Genomic DNA, 27,993 nt, shown 5'->3' with positions numbered 1-27,993 from the left:
CAAATTCTTCATCTCTAATTCAGACAAATAATCACACAAAAGGTAAGTTACAAATGCTTCCTTTATTACATAAAGCCAGCATTGCTACTTCTAAGTTCAGCTGTTTGTGCATCTCTACTGTTCCATGTCATGCCTGTGGTGGTGACAATTACTTCCAAGTGTTGTTGGGCAAGTCTCCGGTGAGAGTCATCCGTGGTACCTGCTTCCCATTTCATACACAGCTGGTAAACTGCTCTAAGGATTTGCACCCTGCCAGGCCCCAGAGGAAACATACTCAACACTCTTCCACATCCTACTGTACCAGATGCAGCATGGTTCTGAAGAAGAAATTAGAGATCGACAGCACCCTGGCTTATTAATACACTGCTTTATCATTTGTCATTAATAAAAAGATTACAATGAAGCCCTAATTTGCAATATATAATTAGTTGTTACAAGACACTGAACATTCTCCTGAGGATAAACCATGATTTCTAAGACACAAAGTCACTGTAAGCAGTTTCCCAGCCCAGGGAGCCTCTCACTGCAGGTACAGGGCTGCTTCCTGCATCCAGCACTGTGCTCTGCATGGTGCTCTGCAAGACCAGCGTGGATTTTAAGCAGACAGTTCTGAAGCAGTCTTACGACACCCATGATAGACTGACTGCCTGGCTTAGTCTTAACACTTATATTAGTGTTGTACACATTATAAAGAAAATTATATCTCATTTTGTTTAAGTCAAGGAAAAATAGAGAATTTGGATGAAAATTATGCATAGATTACAATCAGTTTTCTAAGCAAAAGAAACAAAATTAACTGCTGAGGTTAGCGAAGATTAGCAGTTCTCTTCACATTGCCTTGTACTGTTTTATGAACTGTGTTATTAAAAATCCTGAGCTTAACAAAATCTTTACAGGTCACCTCATGAAAATAGGTATTTGGCCAATAAGAATTTAATTCCACATCAATGAAACTTTAGAGGCTAGATTTATATAGGGTAGTGGTGTTTGCACATATCTATAGAATTTTTAGTTTACTCTAAAAGATGACAAGACAAATTCCCCTCAGTGAGACCCTGGCCTAAATCTATATGCTTTGCTTCTATATTGAAAGGACAGTGTTAAATGGAAGCTTTGAAGTCGTGGCACTGGCTGATGATCTACACAGGGGACCCTTCAAAAGCTACAATTAAGGAGCCACCTAGCTTCTCAGCAATACTATTCCGATTGAGGTCTTCTGGCCCGTTTGCTTGATATTCATGCTTTATGCCTAGAGAGAAAAAGAAATTCTATTTAGAATTATGCAGCAGCTTACTTATTTCTCTAAGGTAGGAAACCAAAGACCCTTGCATATTATGGACCATGGAATGCTATCTAATTGTGGAAGAAATAATGTATAAGCACATGAATCAAAACGATGACCCCTCACAAACATAATGCTGACTGAAAGCAGCCAGAAAAACAAGTGGACATCCTGTTTTGGCTCCGTTTATTTAATTTTAAATCAGCCCCAGCTAATGTATCCACTTAGATGCCTCGGTACCAGTTACCATTTGGGTTCAGGAAAAGGTAGGGAATGGTACCAGTGAAAGTGAGCATCAAGGAAGATTCTGTGGGGCTGGTAATTATATAAAACAATCATGTTCAGTCGTGGACATTCAGAGTTCTATAATAATTTATAATATGTACTTTACTAACAATGTCATATTTCAATAAAGAGGCAGGCCTAGTAATTTTTTCCTGATATTTAAAAGAAATAGAAATATGGGGGCTGGAGACATAGCTCAATGGTTAAGAGTGCTTCTTGCTCTTGCAGAGGACCAGAGATCAGTCCACAGCACTAGTGTGGCTGACAACCAATGGTCTGTGACTCCAGATCCACGGCATCTGGTGCCCTCTTCTTGACTCTGAGAGCACCTGCACTCACATGTACATGAACCCACACTGATGCTCACATGTGCACATAATTAAAAAGAAAGTAGAATCTAGGCATGGTGGCACATGCCTTTAATCCCAGAACTTGGAGGGCAGAGACAGGTGAATCCCTGAGTTTGAGGCCAGCCTGGTCTACAGATGGATTTCCCCGACAGCCAGGGATACACAGAGAAACCTGGCCTCGAAAAACCAAAATAAATAGAATAAATCTTAAAAAAAAAAAAAAAAAAAGCAAGCATAAACTAAAACACTGCTATAGAAAACAGCTCTGTAGTGGCATCACACACCATGCCTAAGGCAGTGAACACAAGATGTGGCACTGATGGGACAGACACACTTAGGACAGTTCCATCAGCACACTGTAGAACTAGATCACCCGGGCTCACTCGCACACAGCGGTCTCAGCACAGAGCTGCTATGTTGTAAACAGTTAGTCTACCATTGAAGATCATTTCTCAAACTCTTACTCAAAGTACAACAGGTCAGTTTTTAGACAATTTTGGACTAATTTGAGAAAGTCATTGATGATTCCACTAAAAAAAAGTTTCAAGGTGTCTATCACTTAATATCCCTAAATCAAGTCTTATGTAGCAATTCCCCTTAACTCTTGGGTTTCATCCAAGTATTGAAGCTGAGAAGTCATTTAAAGCATCAGTTGACAGATTAGGGAGCACACTATGGTGCCCCGAAATCAACCTAAATGCACGAAGAACCCACTGACTTGAGCAGCAGCAAGGCTTGGGAAAGGAAACAGGAATTCCTTAACTCACTAAAACAAGCTAGGGCGAACCAGTTCTTCTCCCAGATGACAAAAGCCAGTCACGGAAAAGCAACGACACCAACACTGGGCAAACCCTTGTTACCTCAGCTCCCTCAGCTGCTGGGCCATCATAGTGGAAGGGAAGCGGCAGAAGAACACTCAGAGCAAGCCTCCTGCCCCAGAGCTGAGACCCATGAGGTTACTGGTTCTAGCCAGGGTCACACAGCCCTTGTGCCTCATGCTCCTTCTCCCATACCAATGTCTTCTCTTGGCTGGAGTCTGGCCAAGGCCACTTCATCCAGACCCCAGCCACCCAGCAGCAAGTCAAGTACAACTGGCCAGCTCAAGGTGGGTGTATTTTCCTTTGGACCCAGATGAATCAATTACCTAAAATCATACCACTGAACGAACAGTAAAGCTACAGCTTTGTCACTGACTACATTCAAAAACAGCAGCAGACAATTAAATACGAATAACATAAACCTAATGATCCCCACTGCTATGTGAGAACCTAGTTTAAAACCAGTGATACCGTGATGTACAGCCAACGGGGAAGGAACAGGGTCAGGAGCATGGGCATATCTCCCTTCTTTGTTGCCAAAGCTCTCCAAAGAAGGAGTTTTGGAGACACTGCAGTCCTGGCTGTGGGATTCACTATACCCATAAAACTTCATAAGTGAGTCTAGCCCATACCTTGAAACTTCTTTTTGATGGCGTCCTTTGAGCTTGCGTAGATCATTTTGCTTTTCAGAGGTGCTTGTTCAGGTGCCCTAGACAGAAGGATGCCAGAATGAAAGGACTGCTTTAGAGAAAGTACAGCCTCCATTGTATTCAACAATCTCCAGTGGAGATGAGACAGGCCTCAGAATCTACGAGTTTTCTATTTCCCACCTCTGAAGGTAATGTTATAGATGGTCACATGTACAATAACAGTGAAGAAAAAAGGTACAAAAAGGAAAAAAGCAAGTAAAGAAAATACTGCCCAGTTTAAAAGCCTATTTAGCCAGCATACCTGCCATATAGCTTTGAATTCCCCAAAGGCAGGGACTTTACTGATTTTTATTCATAGAACTGTTTCCCCAGGCCTTAACACTATAATTGGTGTATAGGAGAAATAAAATTTAATGAATGCACCTCATTCAAATCCAAATTCTACTAACTTTAAGGCTTATCAATAATTACCTTTTTAAGTTTTATTTTTATTTATGTCTATGAGTGTGGCTACTTGTCTGTGTGTGTACTACATGCACGCAGGTGTTCACAAAGGCCAGAAGCGAACATCAGACTCCCTGGAACTGAGCTACCTGGTGTTGGTGCTGGGGAAACCAACCATGGTCCTCTGCAAGAACACAAGTGCTTTTCCCACTGAGCCATCTCTCCAGCCCCTCAGTACTTATCTTTATACACCATTCTCCATGGGTGGTGAGCTGTCCGTTCCTACACATGATCCCTGACCTCACGCTTGCAGGACTCACAATGCCATGGTTTACCAGAGTACTGTAGAGCCTTAGTGGAACAGAAGTGATGTGTAATCTACCATTACCTTCCCTCAAATCTCAATGTTTTTGACCTGCAGTCTTAGACCCCTTATGTCCTGGCTGGCCTGGAACTCAAAGTAATCCTTCTGCCTCTCTCCAAAGTACTAGGATTAAAAGTATGTGTCACCATGCCTGGCCACAAGACTTTTGTCTAAGGCTTAATGTCAAATACTTAAAAAGACTAGAATAACTAGAAAAGGCCAATAAATCACTTTAAAATGCTAACTAGAGAACACTGTTCGGCTGAGTCTTCTGCAACAATGGAAATGCTCTATGTTTGTCAGTTGTATATGGCTACAAATTGGAAATACAGATATTCATTCAGCTAAACAGTGAATTTTAGCTGGGCATGGTAGACTATGCCTGTACTTCAGCACTAGGAAGAGCTACTGTTGAGTTCCAGGCCAGCTTGGACTATACAGTGAGACCCTGCCTCAAAATACAGAGGTATCTTTTTAATCAATTAAAATTTAAATTAAAAATTAAAGATCCCTATGTAGGTAATGGGGACCTAACTAGAACACACAGCAAACCACAATGAGGAAGGAATGGCATCAGCTTCGTCAAAAGAAATAAACTACCAAACCTAAGTGAAGAATATGTACCCAGTAGAGCAGGCTGATGCTCAGCTTGACATGCTGAAGAGGGAGAGGCTTCGCTGTACCAGTAGGAACATTTGGTAGAAGCAGGGAATTTTGGTTTAGAAACGAGTTCTAAGAATCCACAAAATAAACTACCTAAAATGGTGTTCTTTCTAGTAGACAATGTAGCTAAACTGTCAATACAACTAACACTTTATAAAAGCTGGCAAATATTTTGACAATGAACCTGAGTAGCTTCGATACAAATTATTTTGAGGGGTCTGAGAATACTTAGCACATGCATGGTCCTGGCTCAACCCCCAACACCACCAGTACCATTCTGGTCCCCACTAGTCTCCAAGAGCTCAGAGCCACAGAAGCTCGGTGTTCTAAGTGCTCACCACAAGAAGAACATCAGCTCCTCTTTTCTGGATTCCTTGGTTTCAAAGCTTGCATCATACAAAGCGTAGCGACAATCTTTTTCAGGAAGCATTCCCACAAAATGCTTGAAAGGATCAGTTATGGTATCACCAACATCTCCAACCAAGATCTCTTTGCCTTCTTCAACAACTATGCACTTTTTGTCTGCACTGAGACAAAAAATGACAGCCTTCTTTCTTTTCTTGATTTCTTCTGGTGTGGAGCACTTCCGAACTTTCATGTCATAAAAAATACGACATACTTCATCTGCAACCTGAACTCCTGAGGCCTATAATGAGAACAGAAATGTGCCAAAAGCTTATAACAATTATAATTTCAAATATAAAATACACATTTTGGCTACAGATTGGCATATACTTATACGACCATTACTGACTTCAGACTTACACATACTGTGTAAGTCATTTTCACCACTACATGGGGTAAGGGGAAGTCTTGACTGTAGCAGCCTCTCAGTGTCCTAAAAATCTCAAAAGGGCTTCTTCAACAGCTGAATATTGTCATCACTCCCAACCCCCCAGTCTGTCTCTGAGACAAGGTCTCATGGATCCCAGGCTGGCATCAAGGGCTCTGTGTAGCCAAGTATGACTATAAACATCTCACCTTTCTCTTCCTACCTTCCAAGTTCTGTGGTTACAGACGTCTGACACTGTCTTGTTAACACTGTGCTGGGGACTGAATACAAGGCTTCCTGTGTGCTGGGCAAGTACTCTACTGACCCAGCTACCCACCCACCCTGAACTGTTTTTCTTACAGGTTTCTTAGAGCCTTAACTGAGATCATTTTCCTAGTCTGTATATTAGTAATACCTGAAAATCTTTTACATGAAGCAGAACAGATGGTTTCAGCTTCTTAGCTGGAAAAACTCCAGTCCTATAACATTTCTTTCTCTCACAAAAAAAGCATTATGTAAAGATTTCAAAGCTCTAATCAATATTCAGTAATTGCTTGCTTTTAATTTCATTTTACCACGTGGAAGGAAAAGCTTAGTCAACAAAATGCTTTCTATGTAAGCCAAAAGGACCCGGGTTCGATACTCGACACCCACAGCAAAAGCTGGGCATGCTAGTCCACTTGGAATCCCAATACTGGGAAGGCAGCAACCGGAAGCCCTGGGCTTAGCAGCCTGCCAGCCAAGGCTAATCCATAAACACTAAATAAAACAAGATGAACAGTTTCCGAGAAACAACACCTGAGGTTGACCTCTGGCCTCCCCATCCCCCACACCCCCCTCTCTCTCACAGGCATATGTACACATACATCTATTTCATTGAGAAAATATTTAAATCATAAATTGAGATTAGAATGAAAAAGTTTTACTGTTAATAATGAACAGAACAGTTTAATTGGGAATTATGCTAACCAGAAAAGTAGCCCTTAGTCATGTTATTACTTGTTATTCTGGATCAGGGAGTTTAACAAGCTCTTGATGCCAAAAGATCTTGAAGTAATTTTGAACCTTTCTGTCTTCTGTCCGTCATCGTTGTCGTCGTGTGCTACGGACACTAACTCCAACAGCCACTGTTCCGTGTGCTGCTTTAACTACCTTAGTTTACACTGGCTTTTCTAAAGCACGGAGTACAAGTTTAAAGAGTTAATAAACAGGGAGCTGGGGAGATGGCTCAGAGCACTGACTGCTCTTCCAGAGGACCCGGGTTCAATTCCCAGCACCCACATGGCAGCTCACAACCATCTGTAACTCCAGTTCCAGGGGACCTGACATCCTCACACAGACATACATGTGGGCAAAACACCAATGCACATAAAATAAAAATAATTTTAAAGAAAGATTTAATAAATAATGTAAAAATACTGATAAGCAAAACTAATACCAAGTTATATAAGAGGCAGAGTGCATAAAAAGTGAAGAAAACCCTACAGAATCAGATTTGCAAATCATAAGAAATTTTAACTCAGAATATGAGGAATTTTTTCAACTCAGTAACAAAAAAGAACCCAATTAAGGGTGATCAATGGATCTGAGCAGACATTTCTCAAAGAACATCCCAGGACACAAATGACCAATAAGCATGTGGGAAAAATTGCTCTCCATCAGTAGTCATTAGAGAAATGTGAATCAGAAATTACACTTACTGGGATGGCTTCAAAAGAAAGACTGAGCTGACCTGAACCCACATCCCAGGCACTCATGCAAACCAGGCATGATGGCTTGTGCTAACAATCCAGGACTGATGGCTTGTGCTAACAATCCAGGACTGACGGGGTCACCCAAGACCTGAAGATCCTGGGAGCTGGCAGGTCAAACACCAAGGGACAGGTTCAGAGAGATCTATCTCCAAAAACATGGCCAAGAGTGATAATGACACTCAACACAGCTTCTGTCCTACACACACACACACACACACACACACACACTCCACTAACAAATATTACCGAGTGTGGACAAACTGTAATCTCATTACAGCAGCAAAATTACAAACAGGTCACCTCCCCCCCACCCCCCATGCAGTTCTCAAAGCGCTAAACATGGAGTTAATAGATCACCTAAGAATTCCAGTTTTTGGTATACATATGAAAGAAATAAAAATAAAAATGTGTCCATATGAACAACCATTTGCAAATGTCCACAGAACCGTTATTCACACAGATAAAAACTGGAAACCACCCCAAAGTCCATTAAGCGAAGGGATTTTTAAATGCAGTCCCTTCAAACTGTAAAGCACAAATGAGGAACTGACGCACTACAGCATAAATGAACCTCAGAAAGCATCACACTCAGAAGAAAAAAGCCAAAGAGAAAAGGCTGCATGCAGCATCAGTCTATTTATGTCACATGTCCCCCAAGGCGACTCTCTAAGTAGACTGGCAGTTTCCAGGACCATGGGAAGAGGAAAGGGACTGAGTGCAAACTGGCCATTTTCTTTTAGGGGTGATGGGAATGCTCTGCAATAAACTGCTCCTTAAACACACGTGAAAGAAGCTGGCTGTGCTGGTACACGCCTATATCCAAGCAAGCAGTTTGACAGCTACGGCGGGAAGATAACCAGTTCAAGGCCAGCCTGGACTACATTAGTGAGACCCAGTCACAAAAATACAAGAGAAAAGATGCCTGCAAGAAGTGGGGGGAGTGGGATTTACTGGGAACCTAGCACTGATTATTAAGGTGGTTTGGCATTTCATCATCCAAATGTTAACATACGCTGCAGTTCTATCTAATCCACATCTACTCACAAGCTCCTCCAACCTAGCTAACCAAATCCACACATTTTTCTTATAAATGCAATTACTTTAAATGAACAGCACACTTTAATACAGTGGCAGCCAGAAAATTAATACTGGATAGAAAACTAACAAAAACTATACAACCTTACTATACTATATTACATTTTTATTACACATGCATACTTATTATATTTTCAAGAATCAATGCTTTAGTAGTGCTTTCTGATCTTTGCAAGAAATGGAAAATAATGATCAAATATCATCAAGGAAGAACTAGAAACAGACTCCAATTCCTCTCTAATCTACAATAATGCTGACATCTAAGTTTCTTTTAACCAACAACCAAGCCTTTCTTTTTAAAATAGTTTAAAGTTTACCATTCATAGACGGTGTTTGAGTCCATTCATCCCCCACTGCCTCCCGCTAACTCCTCCCCATCCTCCCACAACTCTTCCTTCTCGTCTTCATGTGCTCTCATTTGTTAGTATTTTTTAAATACCTACTGAGTCCATTCAGTCCATTCAGTCCTCTGATAATTGGGCAACACTGGAAGCTTTCTATTTATTCAACCAGTATCTGAATATACCCAAGGTATCTAAGTCTCTCAAACAAAGCTGGAAACTGATTTAGAAATCAACTGTGTACTGTAACTGAAAACAAAGCAAACAATTCTGTAGCTGTGGTGTAGCTGCTGGCTCCAACCTGGGCAGAGTCTGAGCCTTTTCTACCAGAAACATCACCTGTGCTGGTTTTTAAGTCACAATATGTGGGGTGTGACAATATGCTAAGCAGAGCCTAAGAACCTACATGCGTAAGATCCAGGTGACTTGTTAAAATTTAGCCCTAAAACTCGATGAAATATGATTACGACTTTAGTTCTCTGCTGTATTTACTTTTTCACCTGTAAGGTGTGATGAAAGAGTAAAGTCCTTTACAAATTCCGGTGGCCTCAGTGCAAGGATCTGTGCCACAGACACCTGGCACAACCTATGGGCCCCTTCATGGCTTCTTAAGCCCAACTCCACAGGGTCACAGAAGAGGCTGACAGCATTATAGCAGACCTCCCCCTGCAGTCTGGACCACTGTGTGGACTCACCTGAGTGGCTCTGTACCCTGAGACATCAAGGCGAGTCTCGTCGCAGGCCCAGACACTGGAGTCTGGAGAGTCACTATGCTTCCCTAGCACTCAATATTTAACTGCTCAGCAGTCAAGAGCCTGTAAATTTATTTTAAATAAAGTCAAATCAAATTCCATTTTAGACTTCAAGTCTGTAGAGCTGAAACAATACAGAGCACTGAAAATCCTCTGACCCAGGGAACACTAAGTTGCTGCAGAGTTGGAAGGAATCTGAGAGCAAAAATAGACTGTTCCACCAGAGCTCTGACTACCTTAAAAAGCTATGGAGTTCACAGCTGAAATTTCTCCAGGTTCCGGACTAGGAACCACTGGAGAACAGGAATCCACACTCCGCCCTGCGTCAGAACAGCTGCTGCTGACCTTGCTTCAAGCCCAGTGGGTCATATGCTTGTCTTGAGTTTCTTTCGGTGGAGCATTTATAAACTTACCAACTGGGGGGCTTGAGAGATGGCTCAGCAGTTAAGAGCACTGGCTGCTCTTCCAGAGGTCCTGAGTTCTATTCCCAGCAACCACATGATGGCTCACAACCAACTATAGTGGGATCCAATGCCCTCTTCTAGTATAAAAGTCGTACATGCAGATAGGGCACTCATATACATAAAATAAATCTTCTCTTAAAAACTCACCAACTGAGAGATTCAATCAATATTCAAGATTCATGAAGTACATGGTCCTCAGTCACTAGTCAAACACAAAATCATGCTACAGATAATACAGACACTGGGCAGAACCTTGGAAATGGCAGACTCACCTGAAAGAACAGGTCTCTCAACTCTACCATAAGGGCGAGTGGCAATCTTTGAAACTTAAGTCATCACGTTCTGAGGCTTTACATTAACCACGGAACCAGTCCAAACCTGAACATGACTGTCACCAACGGCGGGCCACCCTAAACCCGAACATCAGAGAGGTTCATTTCTCACTGCTACACTCAAGTAGGACACCTCACCTCGGCTCCACTATTAAAATCCACCACACTTTAATCCTAATTAAAGAAAACAGAATAAAAGCCAGTTAGCTACCTAAGAAAGTTATTAATTTCTAAAACCTGGTTTTTCTAAGAGTCTAAAGTGTCTGAAAAGTGGACTACTGCAGAGCAGACATAGAATTGTAAACTAACAAACTGACAGAACAGTCAGAGGCTCCTTCTCACAGCAGTTTCTCAAAGGAGCTGGGGAGTTTCAAGCTGGGTCGAGGTCCCTTTGTTTATATCCTGCCTTGCCCAGGACCCGCAGAGGTAGGGTTAACAACAGCTGGGCTGCTGGCTACTGCTAAGGCCTCCCAGCGGTGAGGGACAGGACAGTGCCGAAGAGCTGCCTGCCAAGGGCTGAGAAAGATGGGAATTCAACGGGGAGTTGAGTGAAATCAGTGTGATGCCCCCCTGAGTGCCCCGCCATAGAGATCCCTCTGCCTGTGACTTTGGAATTCCAGAGCTCATTCTCTTCAGAGTCTTCTGACCTTTCCAGCTTAGTCGTCCTACTGAAAAGAAGAGAGTAAGTGACCACACAAAAAGGAAGGCAGACTCCCAGGCACCCTGAGGTCTGACCCTCCATTACAAACTCCCCATTCCAGCTGTCCTAGGGAGACATGGGGGCCAGTGACAGCTAGGCCGGCAGTTCTTCTCTGCCTTCTATCGTGGTCACCACCACCACGAGCTGGAGCACTGGAAATCGGAGCCAATAAGAAAATAAAGTATTAATTTGATTTTTAAGAAATGTAAGAAGTAGCAGTACATAAAACTGACTTAATACTAAAATAGTATGTTTTGGGCAAACAAATTTATAAAATTTATTACATAACTTTCTGTCTTGGGAAATAGTACACTTTTTTTAATGACTCATGTCACTTGGAACTTCAGTTATTATACTATGCAAAAAACAGATCAATGCCTCTAAGGGCAAAGATTTCACATTGAGTATTTAATCTATTTATGGCTGACTATTTCTGATGGCAAGGAAGCAATTTTGAGGGAAACAAACTGCTAACACACACACACACACACACACACACACACACACACACACACACACACACACTGAGGCAGGGTTTCATTATATAGCCCAGGCTAGCATCAAATTAATAATTATCTTGCCTCAGCATCATAAGTGCTAGGATTACAGGTGTGCACCACCAAACCTGGCATTGTTTATTGAAAGTATATGTTATATTTGTTTCGAAGACTCAAAGCAATAAAAATGAAAAGTCAAAGTTTCATGCAAAACAGCTCAACTTAAGCAAATTAACCAAAGGCTTAATTCTTCCAGGTGGATTAAAAGAAGTTGTATTTTACGACTTATGGAAGCAGCACTGACTGCTGGGAAAGAAGTGAAGTGAGAACTGGAAAAGCTTATGGAGAGCAGGAAAAGCAACTCTGCCCCATCATTCTGACACATTTGCAATTAACTGAGAATATGTTCTTTAAAGAAGTTGAGAAAATGCCTTAAACAAACAAACAAAACTGGTTACACTTGTCCCCTAAGCAGAACTGGGAATGCTTCACTTTAGAAGATCTTTCTCTGCAGAGGAGCAACATCCTGCAGCATCCTCTAGCATCATCCTCTAGCATCCCCCAGGGCAGTCAGAGCTGTTCATTGTCTAACTCAAGAGGAGAGGTGGAACCACATACGCCAAGCACTGGAATGCAGTGTTTCGCAACACCATTCAGTAAGTGCACACTAATTATTACAATTATTAACCAGAAGATCCAGTTACAGCATCTTCAACTCTTCAGCAAGCCACGTTGTCGGTTCAAACTTACATTTGGAGGCTGGAGAGATAGATGGTTGAGCAGTTAAGAGCACTGGCTGCTCTCCCACAGGACCTGTGTTCAATTCCCAGCACCCATAACGGCAGCTCAATCCTGTCTGTAACTCCAGTTCTAGGGTACCCAACACCCTCACACAGTCACACAGACATACATGCAGGCAAAACACCAATGAACAGGAATTTGTTTATTTATAGAAAAAAGGAACAAGTTTATGGAGTACACTACAAAGGGCAGAGGGCAGGGTGGTAACGAGAACAGATTATCTATCTCCTCAATCAGAGATTCCCTGTTTGCTGTTCACTACAACTGAGGCATCTCTCTCTTCTCGTGAATATTTAGTGGTGCCATCAACAGATAAATAGACATTGAAAATGTAGTATGTGTACAATGGAATTTCCATTGCCATAAAAAATGAAATTACAATATTTCCAAGAAAAAGGATGGATCTAGAAACTACTATATTAAGTGAGGTAAGCTGAACTCAGAAAAACAAATCCTGCAGTTCTCGCTCATATATGAATGTCCACGTCTATGTATGCACATAGGTTATGCAATTAGAAATGGGATGGGAAAGGGGAAAGGGGGTGTAGGAAGGGACAGGGCCTCGGAACCTCGTGTGATGGAAACAGAAAGGACGTTACCAGCGGTGGATGGCACAAAAACTGCAGAAACAATGGAAGGGTGCGAGCAAGAGAAAGAAAATTCATTTCCAACTGCCATAATGAAACCTAGTATTTTGCATGATAACTAAAATAGATAAATAATATATTAGGTGGTTAAAGAGCAAAGAAAGGGGCCAGCAATATTGTTCAGCAGGTAAAGGTGCTGGCTACCAAGTGTGACTGACCACCCGAGTTCAATCCATGGAACTCACATGGTGGGAGGAACAAACTAATGCCTACGAGTTGTCCTCTGTCCTCCATGTGTGTACCATGGCAGGTATTCATGCACGCACACACACACACACACACACACACACCAAATAAAGAAATAAAATAATTTTCAATGCCACGGGGCTGGAGAAATGTCCTAATAGTTAAGAATATTCACTGCTCTTGCAGAGGATCCAGTTTAGTTCCCAGGACCCACACTGCATGGCTCACAACCACCTGGAACCCAACCCAGCTTCAGGGAATCTCAGCCTCTTCTAACCTCCACGAGCACCTGCACACCTCTCTCTTTCTCCCCCCCCCCCCCCCCCCCGCTCTCTCTCTCTCTCTCACACACACACCTCTTTTTAAAAATAGCAAAGAAATGCTCAAAAAAGAGATGGATGAGAGAAACATTTTAAATATACTCAGTATAAATATACATACATAATTTTAATGAACTTTCACATCTGGATTGACAATTCTCCCTCTAAGAGCCAAAGATACCTAACAAAACCCTCAATACCAGACCTCAGAAGTCCTCTTTTGAGTTGTTGGCCAGGCTGTCCAAAAGACTCCTAAAACATACAGCCTATTGCTGATGCCCTTGGTTGCCCCCAGAGGTGGAAGTCCCTACTGCTGAAGACATCATAAATCCCCTATGAACCACAACAACCAGCATGCCAGGATAACCTAAGGGTGCAGCAGTGGCATGCATACCTTGGTAGTAACCAACAGCTCTCTAACCGGACTTAAGAACTACTCAACAAGAGGAAACCATGTCTGGAAATCCAGCTAACTACTCGGGTGCTAGTGAAGTCATGGATCTTAGAGGACAATCTACAACCACTACTTTATTAAAACAGCACAATCTCTAACTACACTCTAAATATTTGTTCTTATACCCACAGATAAGTATAGTCCTCACCCTTCAAAGAAACTTCTCTTTACAACAGAGACCACGACAGAAAACCACAACCAATTAAAATACAGAGCTGTGGAGCCTAGTCCCAATGAACACATCTACAAAGCACTCTTGCACCTAGGGCTCAGGGAACTTTGTGGAAGAGGGATGAAAGGACTGTAAGAGTCAGAGTATCAGGGAGTTTGCTGTGAGATTTGTGTCTCCTAGTCATGCCAGAAGCTACATTCAAAAGTCTCACCAACATGACTGCCCAAATGTGAACCCAACAAGGATGATGCCACGTCTGATGGACATGCCAAACTGGATGGGGAAAAGTCATGGGACCTCAACCCTACACAAAGAACTATAGGAAACTGAGGGAAGCTGGGAGACAGAAAGGTGGCCTTCCCCAGGGAGGAGCACACCAATTGGTTCCGTCCAGGGCCAAACAGCCCTGAAAACACACATACAGTACCATCATACAGACTGTGCAGGTGACACTGAAGAGCATTTGTGTGTACGCATGCAACAACAACGAAAAGAGGCCGTGAACTTGAAGGAAAGCAGGAGAGGTACAGGGGACGGCTGAAGGAATACATGTAATTACATTATACTCTCAAAAATAAAAGGCTCAACTACACTACTTTAGGAAGCTATCACCCACAACGAAGAAAGCCATGACCAGATTAGCACGTGAGTAAGTATGTTTCACCCTAACTGTCCCTTCCCAGTATATCTTAGTCAAGAAACACACAGGGATTCTCCAATATCCTGATAAGCTGAAAATGTCCGGAAGTACTAAGTACAGTTTTACAGATTAATGCCCTTGGTTAAAGATGCCTGGCCAAGGAGCTAAGGGCCACCACACCACACTCTAGCTGCAGTTACTGCATCAGATACCAGTGAGCCAGAAAATGTTTCATGCTAACTCTGTTTTAATACTACTTCATTCAAAAAAGCCAAGCAAAGCCAGGAATGGTGGCACATGCCTTTAATCCCAGCACTCAAGGCAGAGACAGCTGAGTTTGAGACCATTCAGAGTTCCAGGACAGCCAGGGCTACACAGAGAAACCATCTTTAAAAAATAAAAATTAATTAATTAGTTAAAATAAAAACGGAAAAAAGGAGAAAGCCGACCAAACAGTATTAAATTCACCACCAATTTCCAATCACAGAAGTCCTGAGTCTCTTTAGAACAGCACAGCTGCAGCAGGATGACCTGCCGCAGACCTAACGCAAGTTCTCCTCGCTCCTTAGGAGCTGTTTTAAGAGCTGAACTCATTAGTAAGTAAGCATCCCTGAACACCTCACATTCTCTTGTTGTGCTACACAGTTTCTCCTCTCCTCTGGTTGCCCTCATTCAGGGTCAGCTCAGATCCTCCTCTGGGAAGGCAGCTCTTATTTGTCCTTCATCATCAGCTCTAACCAAAATCTGCATGATCCTCCATGTACTGATGAAGACTATAGTTATTTCTATTATTGTAGTATGAGCTATCCGATACTGTCTATCTGTTAGTTGACTCCTGCTCTGGACTTCCCCCAAAAGAACAAGAGCTGATAGTGGGTATTTTTAAATTGTTACTTTGTTTATGCAGTGCCAGGATCAAACCCAAGGCCGTGTTACATGCTAAACAGGCAATCTATCACCTATCTCCATTCCCATCCCGTTAGTATCTTTATCAGTCTACTCTGCCCTACGCATCTTAATCCTCCATCCACCAGCTAGGATTGTGATGCTGCCGACTATAGGTTTACTTAACCAATAAAAGTTTAATAGCATTTTTGTCTTTAAACTTATAAATGTTTTTTATTTTTTATGTCTAATATGTGAGCATCATATTTCACATAAATTTCAGGACAAATGCTATGTAAGAGATACAAATATATATACTAATCAATACTCAAGAGCATGACTAAGAAATCAATGCACCACAAAACAACACATTTAAAAGTTTGCGTGATCTAAGTTGTTGCCATGGGCCCATTTGATTCTGCAGCTAAAAATATTTAAAGGCATTACTTAAAATGAGGTGTCTGCTAGTTCTACCAAGTAGAGAGAATGTTTCATGGATTTGCTAATATTTGAAAAAGTAAAAATGTCTTTACATCATCCTGAAGAGGAGAAAGCAAAAATTATTCCCTGTAAAACCAGGGATAAGACAAAGTCACCCATTTACCATTGCTACCCAGAATGTGGTCTCACCCAGGGCAGCAAGGCGAGAGAAAGAGCTGTGGCCGACAGCAGAGGGGAAGTGCATATTCTGTTGCAACAACATGATTCTCCATATCAAAGTCTGACTATCAAACTGCCAAAACTGACAAATGAATTCAGCTAAAAGAAAATCAATATACAAAACCAGTAGCATTTTTATGTACCAATAGTGAAGTTGCAGAGCAAAAAGGAAAAAAGAAAAAAAAGAATCAAGAAAGCAATCCCCACTGCCAAAACAAAAAGCCAGAAAGGACAGCAACAAAAGTCCCTTCGCAGCTCGTCGGGTGACAGAACCCTATCTAACAGGCACAAGGCCTCTCCCCTATCACCGGCACTACACCATCAAAACCAAAACCAAACCCCTCAGGCCTCCATCTAGCCAAGGGAGTGGACTATTATACACAATACTAATCACAAAACATGGAAGCGAGAACAGTGGAGTCTACACACCACCATGAAAAGACAGCGCAGAAAGGCTCATGGGTTCAAGGTGTTGGTTGGTAAAGTGTCCATACTATCAAAGTAGACTTAGAGTCAATGCACTGTCTACCCGAACAGCAATGGTTTTCTTCACAAAACAGAAAAAGGAAGATGGCGACGGTGTCACATGCCTGCTATTCCAGCTCGTGGGAACTGGAAGCAGGAGGATCAGCAGTTCAAATATAGCCTTGGCTACACACTGAGTATGAAGCCAGCCTAGGCTACACAAGACAGTGAATGGAGCCTGGCGGTGGTGGTACACGCCTTTAATCCCAGAACTTGGGAGGCAGAGCTAGGCGGATCTCTGTGAGTTCAAGGCCAGCCTGGTCTACAGAGCGAGATCCAGGACAGGCACCAAAACTACACAGAGAAACCCTGTCTCAAAAAACCAAAAGAGAGAGGGAAGGGAAAGAAAAATCAAACCTGGGTAGTCAAAGTATTTTAGCAAAAAAAAAAAAAAAAAAAAAAAGATCAGGGGCCTGGAGAGATGGCTCAGCAGTTAAGAGCACTGACTGTTTTTCCAGAGGACCTGGGTTCAATTCCCAGCACTCATATGGCGGCTAACAACTGTCTGTAACACCAAGATCTGACACCATTATACAGATATACATGCAGGCAAAACACTAACGCAAATAAAATAAAAATAAATTGTTTTAAAAGAAGATCAGAAACAGAAACATAATACCTCATATCTCAAAACATACTACAAAGAGAAAACAAGCAAAACAGCATGGTGCTAGCATAAGAGTACACACATGCAGACCAATGGAACAGACAGAGAACCCAGAAATAATCCCATAATCTATCTATAGCTAACTAATCACCGACAAAAGCACCCAAAACTTGCATTAGAGCAAGGATAGTTTTTAATGAATGACGCTGGGAAATGTGGAAATTCGTACACAAAACACCCCATCTTTCATCACATAAAAATAAAGTCAAAGTGTATCAAAGACCCCAAACCCTGAAACTATTAGAAGACACAGGGGTGACCTTCAAGACACCGAGCAGACAATTGCTTTTGGATATACTTCCCCAGATCACAGGCAACAAAAGTAAAAACAGGCAAATGGGGTTAATCAAACCAATTAGTTTCTGTTTAACAAAGGATACAAAAGTGAAGAGACATCCAACGGAGTATGAAAAAACATTAGCAAACCATTCATCCAACAAGGGACGAGGATCCAAAAGAGACAAGAGACCCAACTGAAAAACAGCAGAAATCTGATTTAAGGGGGTGGGGGGAGCTGAACAGACCTTTGTGAAAGGATAAATGGCCAATTATATGAAAAAATGACTGTATTAGTCAGAAGGGAAATGTAAACCACAACCAAACACCATCCGTCACACTCCTGTGAGGAAGGCCACCATCGAGAGCCTAAATACATCCATGCTGGCAAAGATGTGGAAAGAGGTGAGTGCCACTTATCATTGGTGGGAATGCGAATGTGTGCGGCATTATGGAAAATAACATGGAGGTTCCTCAGAGCAGTAAAAATAGAACTCCCACAATGTGGCTATCCCACTAGTTATATATACAAAAGAAATCAAATCAGCCTGTCAAAGAGATGTCTGGTAAACGTCCATGTTTACCGCAACACTAGTCACAAAAACAAGACATGAAATCAACTAATATCTAATTACTATATTTGATATCACTCCGCCACTACCTTTTTTAGACCTGCCTGGGACTCACAATCTTCCCTCTTAGCCTCCCAAATGAGGGAATTATAGATGTGTGCCACCACACCTGACACCATTTGCTCCTTGTAATCAGATCATTTGGGACTTGGCTCCTGAGTTAATATATTCTGGACACTACTCCCTTGTTGGGTGAATAGTTGGCAAGGAATCCCTCCTGGTTTTCAGGTTATCAATTCACCCTGTTGTTTCTGTACAGAACACTCAATTGGTTTTGACTTGGCAATTTCACAAATCACACTATTTTGGAGACATGGTGCAAATGTATAAAGGTAAGCACAAGATACCATTTCTTTTAAAGAAATGAACTTAAATTTAACATGAATCAATGTTATCAGGTAGAGCATTAACAAGTGAAATAGTTGAGGTATGAGTAGCTCCCAAATTTAAATTTTAAAGACCTGAGAAACTAAAGGGATTGTCCATCTATGCAAACTTCAGTGGCTCTTAGGAGGTGGGGTCAGTAGGAGGAAGTAGGTTAGACACAGGCCACGCCTCTTTAATCTCTGCTTCCTGGCAGCCATGATGCAAGCAGGCCCCCCCTCCCCCACACCCCCACCCCCCGCCCCTTGTACATTTCTATCAGGATGCTTTTGTGCTACCATGGACCTAAGTGCTATGGGCCCAACAATCATGGACAGACACCATTAGCCAAAACCGAGCTTTCTTCCTTTAAACAACTAACTCTGCTAGTCTGTCACAGCGACCAAAGCTGATGCACTACTTTTTCTCCCTCCTCTGTAGGATTTCAGCCCAACAAGCCTTTCTTTCCAAGCACCACCAAGCTCAAGGTCCCTCGAAGAGGTCCCCTGCCTGAAACATTCTTCACACAGCTCACTCTTTCTTACCATGAAGGATTAGCTTGCCTGGGACCAGACAGGCAAAAATCCTTTTATTTATTTATTTTTTTCAAATAAAATAAGTGGTTTTGGCTTTTTCCATTCATTCAGCAGAAAATAAAAAGTGATAAAACTGAGGAACAAAACAGCAACTAACCAAAGGCCATAGAGAAAGAGGCAAAACCAGACTCCAAAACCATGTCTCTAACAGCCTGGCAGTACGGCTCAAGAGAAGAGGTAGCGCCCGAACTGCTCCAAGGATGGAATGGGACACGGGAACACAACACTTGACACACAGTTAACACTTCTAAGTTACCTTGGTCCTTCGTGTGTTGGGCCTTTAAGCTATTTCAAGATATCCAATAAGCAAATACCATCTAATTTCATTCACAAAAGAGGCGTTTCTGTATGCCAGAATCATTTCAAGTGTTACCACAACAATACTTGCCTCATCTCTAAGGATTTACATGAAAAGACTCAAATTGAATTGTAATGAGTATACAAAGGTGGGGTGCTGTTCAATTGTTCCAATGCTTAAGCCTCAATTTCCAACACATTGTTTAAAAGTGAGAACAGGCCACCAGCACTCGGGAGGCAGAGGCAGGCGGATCTCCTTGAGTAAAGCTACACAGAGAAACCTTGTCTTGAAAAAAAAAAAAAGTGAGAACAGGAGTGTAAAAATTAAAATAATCCATCTCTATTGGAACTTGTCTATCAAAATTAAGAAAACCCTCTTCATCACAAATTCATTATAATTCAGTAACATCTATGTGAGCTACTATGAGAAAGGGACTGCATTATTGATATGTACAGTCCCATCTTAAAAAGAGTGGTACAATCTGGCTTTAAAAAGCATCTTAGTAGGTATTACAAAAGAAACTGGAGAGATGGGTCATCAACTAAGAGTGCTTACTGCTCTTACAGAGGACTTGACTGAACCCACATGGATGTTTATAATTGTAATTCCAATTCCGGGGGATCCAACACTCTCTTTTGGTCTTCGTGGGCTCCTGCATGCATGTGGTAACATATAAACTCAATCAGGTATAGGCACCTGCACACACACACACACACACACACACACACAAATAATAAAAATAAATTGGCATTCTTCGCACTGCTTCTTAGATTATGTGCAGAAGTGCAAAGAATTAAAGTGTCAGCTTAGTACTCAAGCTAACTTCCCACCACAAACTGAATAAAACATTCATAACGTATATGGCTGGTCCAATAAGGCCACCACTAACCACATCCAGTTTAGTGACTCCTTTAAATATGGCTAAAGAATTGTATTTTAAATTTTATTTCATTTTAATTAACAACTTTAAAATTCTACATTCCATTGCTAATAGATTTGTTAAATGTATTAGGGAAACTTGGGTATGCGAACCTACTTTTTAAACCACAGTCATGGTATCTAAATACAAGTCAAACATGCCCAATGAATATTTAAGCGCTTACACTGAGACAGTCTTATTTAGTATCCAGGCAGGCCTAGAACTCAAGACCCTCCTGCCTCTGTCTCCACCTCCAGAGTGCTAGGATGAATGGTGAACACCACACCAAGCCTGACTGAGTTGTGCTTCAGGTGTAAAATATATACAGAATTTCCAACAATGAAAATATGTAAAACTTACTAATATTTCTGTCAGTCAAATGTTGATATGATATTTTAGATAGGGCTAAGGATGGCTTAATAGAGTGATTCCAGGCATACACAAGGTCCTGGGTTGGTACCTAGTGCCACAAATAAGTAAGTGATTATACTGGTTTAAATAAATTTCATCTTTGCTGGCTACTTTTTTTTAAGGAGCAGTGAAAAAAGAATTAAATATATATACATTCCTGAAACAAAATTTCACAACGAGAATTCCTCAAAGCTCAATGGCTTAAGGACTGGCCCGAAAGTAAGATGGCCTAATCTTACCTGTGCCAACTTCAGCTCTATAACCAGAGCACCAAATGTATATGGAAAATATTCAAAACTAAATGCTAACTATATTGATAAGCCAATAGAAGAACCAGGATAGAAAATTCATTTTTCTTTTTCTGTGATCAGGTTAAAAGAGGTCCAACCTACAGCATAATACACAAACGCTGGAAGGAATGGTCTTCCTTCAATGGGGTACCTGCTGCAGGAGGTACTAAGGTATCCATCTCTCAGGTGCTCATTCATGTCTTACTGGAGCAGACTTCTTGACTTTTACCGGCCTGCAACTAGACACTAAATTCTTTTCACTTGTTTTTAAAATTACTAAAACTTAATTCTTAAATTTTAACGTAACACAGAAAACTAAGGAATTGAGTAAGCAACATGTAAGCATGTTTAGTGACAATGTCAGCCACTGAAAGATTAGGTCAGTAGGAGAGTTATGAATCATTCCAGATTAAAAGCTGAATTCAATGGCATCCTTGTCTAGCAGACTCTAAGGCACATAACTAGATTTTTGAAGTATTACTGGGCTGAATAAACCTGATATAGTTTTCTAATTCTACACTTTTCACAGCAAATTTTAAGACAAATAAAATATTCAGAAGCATAACTCCCAGTGAAAACTTGTCACTTATAACAGCACTACAAGGAAGCAAGGACAGAAGGAAACTTAAATATTCCTGGTGTTAGATATAAGCCTTTGGGTAGATAGGATTTCATGAACAATCTAAAAGAGAAGAGGCTCATAGTATTTCAATAATCTCATGTTTTATGTTCTGTGGTTCACATATAAATCAGCAAATTGTACACTGAGATCAGACTGAATCACTCAGAACAGAGCCTAGAGTATGTTTTGTGGACAAAACAATGCACTTATATATACAAGTCAGTTTTCCAAGGCTCAGAGCCTTTCAAATGTCAAGAATAATATGCTCCATCTCAAGACACTTGGTTATTACTGAAAGGAGGTAAGTTTCAATAGCATAAAAATACAAACGTTTGAGATCCTTTACACTATTAAGCACTACTTCACTGAAACTAATTCTATTTATGGAAAACTGTGGTGATATGCCTGGTGAAGTGGCATATGCAAGCAATCCCTACACTCAGGAGGATGGAGTGCTAAAGACCAGCCTGGGCTGGCTACACAGGGTGAAGATCCTATCAAACAGAGAATGAGAATGAGTTTGTTTTGCATAGATGTTTTTAAGTGGGCTTTGTTTGTTTGTTTAGTTCACAACAAATTTAAGTAGGAAGTAGAGTTCCCACACATTCTTTGGTTATTTATTTTATAATTATGTGTATGGTGCATGCTTGCTTGTCTGTATGTGCCTTCATGTGTGTGCAGTACCTGCAGGGGCCAGAAGAGGGAGTGGGGTCCTTTGGAATTGGAGTTATAGGTGGTTGTATGCCACCTAGTGGGGGTGCTGGGAACTGAACCTGGGTCCTCGAAACATAGCAAGTGCTCTTCATTATCGCACCATCTCTCCATTTGTTTTTAATATTCTGGCTAAATGAACTGCCCAGGAAAAAGAGACAAGAATAGAATGGAGGAGATTAATCTCTGTAGCCCCCAACTAAGAAGGAACTATCTAGTCCACCACCCCAGAAGCCTGAAAATGGCAGGTGAAATAAAGAGGAAGCATTTGTCCTCTGTGATTTAGCAGCTTAAGATGCCCGGAAAAACACACAGGGAGGAATACCAGTCCATGGTATGAGGACCCAGCATTAACAATCATGTTCTTGGGCTTTTTGTTTTTGTTTTGGTCAGTGATTGAGTGTGTAGCTCTAAAGCCAGCTCAGATGAAGTCAGGTTCACAGGTATATCAGACATATAAAAACATAAGATGCAAGCTGATGTGGAGCACAGTGGTACCTTACTTACCTAGCATTATGTGGTGACGCTTTGGGGTCCATGCACAGCATCAATTAAAAAAAAAAAAAGTACAATATATGCAAAAAATAGCACTAATTGTCAAACATAGAAACCATTTTTTACACCAGAGAGGCAAGGGATTTAAGGCTCAAATTAGGTGAAAAGAAATAGAAAGGAGGTGTGTATCAGTTATTTCCACCAACTGGGAGTCAAGTGTACAAAAACATGAGCTTACGAGGAACATTTCTCATTCAAGCCAGCAAAAGGCTATAGATAATGAGATGCAAAGTAAATCATACCAAGAGGAGTAGAAATTCATATGCATGCTCTCCACCCAAGGGTCTCTGTGTTTATACCAAGAGAGACACACAGGGACTGGACAAGTAACATTAATTAATTAATTAAGTAATGTTATATGGAAACCAACTATGGTAGAAAGTTTAAATAGATGAATTAACTGGAGAAATGTCCAAATGTCCACTAATGGAGGGATGAATGAACTTGTACAGTTTTATAGTGGGATAATATCCAGTAGTTCAACCCAACACCCTGGGCTGGTGAGATGGCTCAGAGTAAAGGCATTTGCCTACCAATCTGACAAGCTGAATTCAATGTCCAGAACCCACATGGAAGAAGTAGAGAGCCAATTCCAGCAAGTTGTTCTCTAACTTCTACATATAGACCTATGCAAGCATGTGTAAACAACACAATAAATTAAGTGAATGTAATAAAAACCAATGCCCTCCCCAAAAGAACACAAAAATTGAAGAAAAAAAAAAAAGCTGAAAGGGGCTGGGCAAGGTATAGCATATATATAAAATTTAACACATTAATGCAGCGTGAATGTATATATGTCTACTTAAAAGCATGAAAAGTGAAGGGGCTGGAGAGATGGCTCAACAGTTAAAGAGAACTGATTGCTCTTGCAGAAAACCTGGGGTCAATTCCAACATGACAACTCATAACCATTTAACTCCAGCTCCAAGGGATCTGACGCCCTCTTCTGACCTGCATGGGTACTGCACCCACATGGCACACAGACATGTAGGTATCCACACACATGAATGTTTTTTTTTTTCTTTAAACACATAAAACTGTCAAAGAATGAAATCTATCAACTTCAGGTGGCTGTGGTGAAATGGACCTGAACCTTGCACCTAAGGACAGGCCTTTTAATTCCAATACTCAAGAGGCAGAGGCAGGCCTATCTCTATAGGTTTGAGGCCAGCCTGGGCTACACAGTGAGACCATCTCAATTATTAAAAAAGAAAGAAAAGAGGAAAGGAAAGGCCTATTGTATATTCTTTAACAAGATCTGTTCATATCCTTCCTCAAGACTCTCTGGGTTACCTGCCCAGGTTCAAAATCTTTTTCTTGGAGAAGTTTCTCCATCATGAACCTTCTTTGAATTTGCAACATCCTGAATGAAATCATTTCCTATTGGGCCAGTACCTTAAGATCTTTGACACAGGAGTGGTACCTTTTTAAAGGGAGGAAAGAGACTGACTAGGAAGATGTACATTTAGCTGCAGTGATAACAAATACCCAAAATATGACCCCCCAAATCATGATTTTTCTTTTGATAAAAGGGATCTTTATTCTGCACCGCTTAAAATGCTTCAAAATTAATCATTTTAAAGATGGATGTAAAATAAGAAAAAGTGATTTGTAGGAGGTAATTGATCTGTTACAATCTGCTTCCTCATGTTAAATGGGCACACAAATGGTCAAGTCTGGTGGTCCTTGGGAGGCAGAGGCAGACTGATCTAAGTTTGAGGCCAACCTGGTTCACAGAGAGTTCCCCGGGACAGCCAGCACCACACAGAAAAACCCTGCCTTGAAAAAACAAGAAAAGGAGGGGGGCAGAGCACACAAATGTATATCCAACCTATTTAGCTGAGTCGTGAAAAGTACTTTTCCCGAATCATCAAGTGAAGAATAAGTTGGTAATTCAGTCCAAGTCAACTAGCTCAGTTTGTTGGAGAAGAATTCTGTCTGTGTAAAGTTAAGGTTTACATTAGCACATATTCTGTAACTCTATTTCAAGGCAAGACTACACCCTACTTTCCAGAGAGCCACAAAACTATGCTGCAAACGCATTCCTTGATTAAAGAAATGGCTAGTCAAATCTACATGTGATATGTCAAGCTGTACCCAATAGAACTGAGCAAATAAAGGTAGGAATTTAATGGTGAGCTGGCAAGTAATCTTTGCACATAAAGGAAGCTGACTCACCCAGTACACACACAGAAATTTTATTTGGCATGTGCAAACAGAGGGTACATTTTCCCCCTGTGGGGAGGGGATTTTAGAGACATTTATGGTGATATTTTGTAGCGAGACATCTGAAAACATGACATCTCATTTTTCTAATTTCAACTTCCTTTATTCCAACTGCTTCTAGAAGACTTAATGAGTGCCAGGAAGTAATTCTTCTAATTTAAAACAAACCCATCTGCAGTTAAACTTTAATCTCTCCACTATTAACCCCAAAAAAGGAAAAGGAGGAGCTGGGCGATGGTGACACACACCTTTAATCCCAACACTTGGGAGGCAGAGGCAGACGGATCTCTGCTGAGTTCAAGACCAGCCTGGTTTACGAAGCAAGTTTCAGGACAGCCAGGGCTACACAGAGAAACCCTGTCTTGAAAAACCAAAGGAAAGAGGGGAGAAGCTAAGCATATTAGCTGACACCTATAATCCCAGCACTCTTGAGGCTAAGAGAGCAGGATGCTATAGCAAGCCCAGGTCCAAGTCTAGCCTGGGCTTTTCACAGTGAGTTCCATGTCATTCTGGATTACAGAGTGAGATCCTGCCTCAGAAAAACACCAAGCAGCTCACCAACAAACTTAAAAAGGTTTCAAATATAGAGAGGGCTAGAATCTGGGATAATAAAGGAGAAACTGTCTCTCTCTAGTATTCTCTACTGGCTGGACTGAATGGAGATGCTCCATGCTTATAAAATCAAACATAGTAAGAGTCTGTGTTCTGAAATCTTCATGCTGAAAACACACGCAGAACTGGTGAAATGGCTCAGCAGGTGAAGGCACTTGCCAGGCGAGTCTGACAACCTGAGTTCAATACCCAGAGTCCACAGTGAAAGGAGAACTGACTCCACAAAGCGCCATGGCATTCCTGCACCCACGTCCTCAGACCAGAATAAATATATTAGCACTTGGATGTAAGAATGAATCCACCTTTAGTTTTTCTCCTCCCTCAAGTACCAGGAAATACAACTCACTCCTCTTTCATTTTGTTTGAATGTACACAGGAAAATTAAGCTTTAAAACTAAGCATTTACACTTTTAAAATGTTTGGCCCTATTGTAAATATAAAGTTTGCATTCTCAACTAAAAGAAAAGATGTTACATCAGCAGACTGGAGGCAGGCAGTAGTCCACTTCACAGCACTTCATTACACTGAGTGCTCAAACTTACCAGAACTCAAAGCCTTTAGATCGAGTCTTTAATATAAACCACTATATACAGATACATTTAAAATCTTGAATAGGTTCAAAGACTTCAGGGCCTGATCTATTTGTAGCTGGTACAGCATTAAACCCAAAGAAGAACAAGACTTACTATCACGACACTATTAAGCATGGTCAGTTATCAAGAAAACTACTCATTTAATCTAATGAGCCAGCCTGCACCTGCAAGCCAGTTGCTACATCCTCAGGAAAATCAAAGTTGTTATTCAGTGAAAACATTCTGTAGACAGATAAGTGGGCACCAACTGCTTCCAAACGCACAGATGCAGCAACAGGATAATATTTCTAGCACTGTGGCAAGGCCCTGCCAGCAAATCATTGACCAAAAATGGTAACAGTGTGTGCAGACTACAGCGACAAAATGGTCTACCTGATCGCCCAGTTGAGATACTGTTTTACAGCAGATTAGAGTAACTGTTTAGAAGTAGAGAAGTTTGTAAATTACACAAAATCTCCATCATCTCAAAACAACGAATGTTTCTCTTATTAAAGGGCTGGAGTAATTAAATAAACCTTTTGAAAGCTTTTAAATTTGCATCAGGAAAGCAACATCACGTTCACGCCTTGCACCCAGAATTGTGGTAAAGCCATGTTCTCAGGCGAAGGCAAATTTCTAGCTACAGATGGACGGACCCGGCAGGGTAGGGTTAAAAGAGACACTGCCAAGCTTGACAAGCCCAACGAGAGTGCCACTGAAGCTGATTGCCAGATACGACAAACAATGCCACGGCAAGGCCACCCTGTTCTTAATCACGCTCGCTAGCCATCACCCCGCCCTCTAGGGTGTTCAATAAAATCCTTCTTTTTCTTTTTGGTGGAAAGGGTTGGAAAGGCTCATGGGTCACTGAGCTGGCCTTGGGGAATAGTGCGCCCACACGGACGGTCCCCAGGTTCCGCGGCCCATCCCGGAGACCTACAGACCTCGGGATCGAAGGCAGCGAGGCCGGGCCGAAGGCGATCCCGGGCGGCAGGCCGGGAGCTGCCTTGGAGCCGCGGGACGCGGTCCCTCCCTCGTCGGACGCCCGAGCTGCGGGTCACTCACCATGTTCGCCGCGGCGGACTTCTGAGACGAGAGCTAGGAGCCTGGCGGCAAAGTCTGTGCAGCGTCCTCCTCGCCGTAGCAAGACTAGGAGAGCGAGCGCAAGGCGGATGGGACAGCTCGAGCCTATTAAGGGGCAGGCTGCACGGGTTCCAGAGAGACTGCGCCTGCGCGCGCTGCGCTCCGCCCGCCGTTGCTATGCAACAGCCCTCCCCCCTCCCTCCCCTCCCGCCAGGCCCCACCCAGGAGGCCCGGCCGTCTGCAGACGGCTGGAAACCTCGCTCGGGCGATTGAGTCAGGGGAGCGCATGGCTCCCCAACCCTGGGGA

The 27,993-nt window shown here is 41.8% G+C and overlaps 1 protein-coding gene across 1 annotated transcript; it reads right to left on the bottom strand.

Moving 5' to 3' along the window:
* Positions 1-43: 43 nt before the first annotated feature.
* Positions 44-27,799, bottom strand: Dstn (destrin, actin depolymerizing factor). Its single transcript, XM_059261537.1, has 4 exons — positions 27,669-27,799; positions 5,195-5,502; positions 3,368-3,444; positions 44-1,249 (listed from the first exon to the last, which is right to left on the bottom strand). The coding sequence occupies exons 1-4, from the start codon at positions 27,669-27,671 to the stop codon at positions 1,140-1,142; spliced, it is 498 nt and encodes a 165-aa protein (XP_059117520.1). The 5' UTR covers positions 27,672-27,799; the 3' UTR covers positions 44-1,139.
* Positions 27,800-27,993: the final 194 nt, after the last annotated feature.

This window comes from Peromyscus eremicus, chromosome 4, assembly GCF_949786415.1.
Source record: "Peromyscus eremicus chromosome 4, PerEre_H2_v1, whole genome shotgun sequence".
In the NCBI taxonomy this organism is placed as follows: Eukaryota; Metazoa; Chordata; class Mammalia; order Rodentia; family Cricetidae; genus Peromyscus; species Peromyscus eremicus.
This window is presented reverse-complemented; position numbering and strand designations above follow the sequence as displayed.

Bases quoted from the DNA above. Each gene is read 5' to 3' on its own strand.
- Dstn (XM_059261537.1), bottom strand. The intron at 3,445-5,194 runs GTGAGCACTTAG...CCTTCTGTCTAG, and splicing joins GAGCTGATGTTCTTCTTGTG to GGCACCTGAACAAGCACCTC. The intron at 1,250-3,367 runs GTATGGGCTAGA...TTTTCTCTCTAG, and splicing joins CATCAAAAAGAAGTTTCAAG to GCATAAAGCATGAATATCAA.